This window comes from Pseudophryne corroboree (genome assembly GCF_028390025.1).
Source record: "Pseudophryne corroboree isolate aPseCor3 chromosome 3 unlocalized genomic scaffold, aPseCor3.hap2 SUPER_3_unloc_1, whole genome shotgun sequence".
NCBI classification, from domain to species: domain Eukaryota; kingdom Metazoa; phylum Chordata; class Amphibia; order Anura; family Myobatrachidae; genus Pseudophryne; species Pseudophryne corroboree.
In genome coordinates, this window is record NW_026967493.1 from 3548657 (window position 1) to 3554764 (window position 6108).

General features: G+C 46.7%; 1 protein-coding gene across 1 annotated transcript; it reads left to right on the plus strand.

The window, feature by feature from the left end:
• Positions 1-2230: 2230 nt before the first annotated feature.
• LOC134983083 (gastrula zinc finger protein XlCGF17.1-like) lies at positions 2231-3459 on the plus strand. Its single transcript, XM_063948777.1, has one exon. The coding sequence runs from the start codon at positions 2231-2233 to the stop codon at positions 3230-3232; it is 1002 nt and encodes a 333-aa protein (XP_063804847.1). The 3' UTR covers positions 3233-3459.
• The last annotated feature ends 2649 nt before the right edge of the window (positions 3460-6108 follow it).

A 6108-nucleotide genomic window follows, 5' to 3' on the forward strand; every position in this document is an offset into this window, starting at 1 on the left:
GCTTCACCATCTCACAGGCCTACATGCAAGCTGATCTTCCAGTACCAAGTACAGTCTCTGCTCATACTCATTCTGTGGGACCTTTGTGGGCAGCCGACCATGGTGCATATGCTGAACAACTATGCAAGGCCGCTACATGATCCTCTGCACACACGTTTCTTAGGTTCTATGCCTTTGATATGTTTGCCTCTCAGGATGCAACCTTGGGTCGCAATATCCTGCTTTCAGCCTAGGAGCGTTCCCTCCCTATTACAACTGCTTTTGGACATCCCCATGGTAAACCCTGTGGGGACTATGGACCCTGAAGAAGAAAACAAGAGTTATGGTAAAACTTACCTTTGTTAACTCTTTTTTTCTTCGAGGTCCATAGGATCCACAGGGCGCCCACCCTGATGCACCTAGCTTAAATGGGTTACTCTTTTCGGTCACCAGCCCGTCTCCTGATTATGAGAGTTTTTTCTGTGTGTATACCATCCTTCATTCTCTCCAGCACCTGCTTTGGGCTTGTTAACTAAAACTGAAGAACCTGAACTGTGGGCAGGGCATGAGGGGAAAGGGACCCAATGCATCCTGGGAGGCTCAAAGCTTTGCTGTTCGGTGCCTGAATCCTGGTCTCCACCCAGTAGCGGATCTTGCCACGGGCAAGCAGGACTTTTGCTCGGGGCGCCGCCTTCTGGAGGGCGCCGCACCATGGCAAGATCCGCTGCTGCTGTGGTGCTCCCCGCTGCCCGCTGTAAAGGGAAACTAGATGCTACGCGTCTAGTTTCCCTTCGTGGGCTGCCCGCTGTGAAGGGAAACTACACGCTACGCTTCTTATTTCCCTTCCTGGAGAGGACCTTCACTGTAATTATGTGCGGTGCGCGTTGAAGTCATCGCGCACCGCACAGCAAAGGTCCTCTCCACGAAGGGAACTAGACGCTTAGTGTCTAGTTTACCTTCGTGGAGAGGACCATTTGCTGTGCGGTGCGCGATGACGCTATCAAGCACCGCACATCCTACAACAGTACAGGGGGCGTAACTGACCACACCCCCTGTATGAAGCGACACCCCCTAATGCCACCCGGGGCACCAGAAGCCCCGGAACCGGCCCTGTCTCCACCAAGCATACCCCAAGGTTAACCATGTGGATCCTATGGACCTTGAAAAAAAGAGTTAACAAAGGTACGTTTTACCATAACTCTTATTATTTCACTTGTCAAAGACATTTCAAGGGCTGTATCATACGGTGGTTACTATTTTACTATTATTTTAGATTGTATTTGCCTTAATTGCTTCTTATATTTGTGACCAACATCTTTAGAACTTTTAACCTAGGAATCAGGGCCCTCATTCCGAGTTGTTCGCTCGCAAGCCGATTTTAGCAGCATTGCACACGCTAAGCCGCCGCCTACTGGGAGTGAATCTTAGCTTCTTAAAATTGCGAACGATGTATTCGCAATATTGCGATTACAAACTACTTAGCAGTTTCAGAGTAGCTTCAGACTTACTCGGCATCTGCGATCAGTTCAGTGCTTGTCGTTCCTGGTTTGACGTCACAGACACACCCAGCGTTCGCCCAGACACTCCCCCGTTTCTCCAGCCACTCCTGCGTTTTTCCCAGAAACGGTAGCGTTTTTTCCCACACGCCCTTAAAACGGTCAGTTTCCGCCCAGTAACACCCATTTCCTGTCAATCACACTACGATCGCCTGAGCGATGAAAAAGCCGTGAGTAAAAATACTATCTTCATTGTAAAATTACTTGGCGCAGTCGCAGTGCGGACATTACGCATGTGCACTAAGCGGAAATTCACTGCGATGCGAAAAAATTTACAGAGCGAACGACTCGGAATGAGGGCCCATATACACAATATTCTGCAATAATGTATTAATTTACCTGTGAGTTAAAAATAGTTTTTCTTTTTTTAAATAACCATTCATGTATAGAAAATCTAGTGCACAGTACTAGTTACCAGTTATCTGGCTGGTGCCCTGTTAGATACACACACTTGTGTAATCACAGAACCTCGCAGCTTGTGTGTCTTCACGGGTTAAGCTATAACTTAGCCCAATCGCGCTCAACTCAGACATGTGATTACACCAATCTCTGCCTGTGACCTTAGGAGGTGCAAGCACCAATCAGGAAAGGTGGCTCTACTGTATTTGCTGTTTAGAGCGACGCCCTCAGCGCAAGAGGCTTCTATGAGGCGACACAAGCTAAACGCATTCCCTCATAGTATAAACTTTTACTCAATGCAGAAAGAAAATATCTATTTACAAAGATGGATTTTATTTCCAGCAGATGGATGCAAAAGCAGGAATACCTCGGAAGGACGTCTCCTTTTGTCTTCAGATTATAAAATAGAAGATAACATCGTACAAGATTCTCCAGGAGAAACCCCTATTACACTAAACATACATCCAGTGTTGGATAGTGGAGATAGGTCATCTGATCACGCTAATCATAAAGATTGTTCTGCTGATACATTAGATGATATTACACTTAGAACAAGCCCTACAGGTGCTAAAATGTTCCCCTGTTCAGAGTGTGGTAAATGTTTCTTACATCATTCACTCTGTGTTAGACATCAGAGAGCTCACACAGGTGAGAAACCATTTCCATGTTCTGAGTGTGGGAAATGTTTCAAACATAAATCACAGCTTACTGTACATCTTAGAGTTCACACAGGGGAGAAACCGTTCTCTTGTTCTGACTGTGGGAAATGTTTTGCACAGAAGTCCGCTCTTCTTACACATCAGGGAATTCACATAGGTGAGAGGCCATTTCCATGCTCTGAGTGTGGGAAATGTTTTAGACGTAAATCACGTCTTGTTCTACACCAGAGAACTCACACAGGTGAGAAGCCATATTCATGCTCTGAGTGTGAGAAATGTTTTATATATAAATCTGAGCTTGTTAAATATCAAAAATCTCATACACATGATAAGCTAGTTCCATGCTTTGATTGTGGGAAACAATTTACTCAGGAAGCAGGTCTTCTAAGACATCAGAGAACTCACACAGGTGAGAAGCCATTTCCATGTTCTGGGTGTGGAAATGTTTTACACATAAAACAGGTCTTGTTAAAGATCAGAGAAGTCACACAGGTGAGAAGCCGTTTCCGTGCTCTGAGTGTGAAATGTTTTACAGATACATCATCTTTTATCAGACATCAGAGAACTCATACAGGTGAGAAGCCATATTCCTGTTCTGAGTGTGGGAAAATGTTTTACACAAAAAACAACCCTTTGTAGCTCAGGGAATTCACACAGGAAAAAAACAATTACCGTAAGGTGGAAGATAACAAGTTTGTAGCCATAATCTAAATATTATGAAAGATGGTGATATTATTAGTGTAAATGATAAATTGGTGTAAACATATATTTACGTATTGTATTGACATCACTGATTTCTGGAGGGCCTTTTAAAGCTTTACTCACACGTTACATTAACGTTATAGTTTAATTACCATGTACAGACATAGGGGTATATGCAATTCACGGCGAATCGCGGCAATTTTTCGCCGTTTTTTAATTCGACTCAATTCGCCAGGTGAATTCCGGCAGGTGGCTGCCGGAATTCACCATATTCAATGAAAGACGGATTCGCCAGAACCGCGGGCGAAAATCGGCCGATTTGGCGGATTTTGCCGCGATTTGAAAAAACGGGAAAAACCCGGAAAAAAAAATGGCGTGGGGTCCCCCCTCCAAAGCATAACCAGCCTCGGGCTCTTCGAGCTGGTCCTGGTTCTAAAAATGCGGGGAAAAATTGGGCAGGGATCCCCCGTATTTTTAAAACCAGCACCGGGCTCTGCGCCTGGTGCTGGTGCCAAAAATACGGGGGACAAAAAGAGTAGGGGTCCCCCGTATTTTTAACACCAGCATCGGGCTCCACTAGCTGGACAGATAATGCCACAGCCGGGGGTCACTTTTATGCCGTGCCCTGCGGCCGTGGCATTAACTACCCAACTAGTCACCCCTGGCCGGGGTACCCTGGGGGAGTGGGGACCCCTACAATCAAGGGGTCCTCCCCAGCCACCCAAGGGCCAGGGGTGAAGCCCGAGGCTGTCCCCCCCATCCAATGGGCTGCGGATGGGGGGGCTGATAGCCTTTTGTGATAATAAAAAGATATTGTTTTTTCCAGTAGTACTACAAGTCCCAGCAAGCCTCCCCCGCAAGCTGGTACTTAGAGAACCACAAGTACCAGCATGCGGGAGAAAAACGGGCCCGCTGGTACCTGTAGTACTACTGGGAAAAAAATACCCAAATAAAAACAGTACACAGACACCTTGATAGTAAAACTTTATTACACACTACCGACACACACATACTTACCTATGTTGACACGCCGACTGCCACGGTCTCCGACGATCCGAGGTACCTGTGAAAAAATTATACTTACCTTCCAGCGTCCAGAGGTAAATCCAGGTCCAGAGATAATCCACGTACTTGGCAACAAAAAAAAAACGAACACCGATCCACCGGACTAAGAAAGGGGTCCCATGCTTTCACATCAGACCCCTTTCTCCCGAATGCCGGGACATCACGTGACTCCTGTCACTGAAGTCCCTTCAGCCAATCAGGAAGCGCTACTTCCGTGGCGCTCACCTAATTGGCTGTGCGCTGTCTGTGCTGTGACAGCGCATCGCAAAGCCGCTCCATTAGTTTCAATGGTGGGAACTTAGCGGCTAGCGGGGAGGTTACCCGCGGTCAGCCGCTGACCGGCGGGTGACCTCACCGCTAGCCGCTAAGTTCCCACCATTGAATATAATGGACGGGGCTGTGCGATGCGCTGTCTGAGTTCAGACAGCGCACAGCCAATCAGGTGAGCGCAACGAAGTTGCGCTTCCTGATTGGCTTTAGAGACCTTTATGTGACAGCTGTCTCTGACAGGTCTCATTCGTGGAAAGGGGTCTCATGTGTCAGCATGGGACCCCTTTCAGTCCGGCATGGAGCGGGTGTTCGGTTTGTTTTTTTGCCAAGTACGTGGATGTATCTCTGGACCATGGCTGAGGTGAGTATATTGAACTTTTCTTTTCAGGTATCCGTGGATTCTACATGGAGAAGAGGACCGATGTCGGCGTGTGAACATAGGTATGTGTGTGTCGACGTATGAAATAAAGTTTTACTGTCGACGGTGTGTGTGTCCTGTTTTTATTTGGGTATTTTTCTTCCAGTAGTACTACAGGTACCAGCGGGCCCGTTTTTCTCCCACATGCTGGTACTTGTGGTTCTCCAAGTACCAGCTTGCGGGGGAGGCTTGCTGGGACTTGTAGTACTGCTGGAAAAAACAATATTCTTTTCATTATCACAAAAGGCTATCAGCCCCCCCATCCGCAGCCCATTGGATGGGGGGGGACAGCCTCGGGCTTCACCCCTGGCCCTTGGGTGGCTGGGGGGGGGGACCCCTTGATTGAAGGGGTCCCCACTCCCCCAGGGTACCCCGGCCAGGGGTGACTAGTTGGATATTTAATGCCACGGCCGCAGGGCACGGCATAAAAGTGACCCCCGGCTGTGGCATTATCTGTCCAGCTAGTGGAGCCCGATGCTGGTGTTAAAAATACGGGGGACCCCTACTCTTTTTGTCCCCCGTATTTTTGGCACCAGCACCAGGCGCAGAGCCCGGTGCTGGTTTTAAAAATACGGGGGATCCCCTGTCATTTTCCCCCCCGCATTTTTAGAACCAGGACCAGCTCGAAGAGCCCAAGGCTGGTTATGCTTTGGAGGGGGGACCCCACGCCATTTTTTTTAAGGATTTTACCGTTCCAGCAATAAAAATAAAATAAAAAAAATAAAAAAAAATATATAAATAATATTTGTTCCTCCCAAAAAAAAAAAAAAAGTACCTAATCCCTTCTAATATAAATAGATATGCTATTCCTAAAAAAAAAAAACACCAAAAAAAACATGTTTAAATTTTTTTTTATTGTTTTCACCCTCCAAAGTGTGGCGGATTGAAAATGACGAATTTGCTGTCTAAAAGCACTGCTGTCGAATTTCCAAACTTGAATTGAATATGCTTTGGTCGAATTGCAGCACTTGTATCATTGCAGAAAAGTCGAATTTGCAAAAATTCGAATTTCAAAAAGTCGAATTTTGAAAGTCTGTTTTTTGGTCGGAAAGCACTGAAT

Coding starts and splice junctions, on each gene's coding strand:
- LOC134983083 (XM_063948777.1), top strand. CDS start 2,231: ATGCAGAAAGAAAATATCTATTTACAAAGATGGATTTTATTTCCAGCA.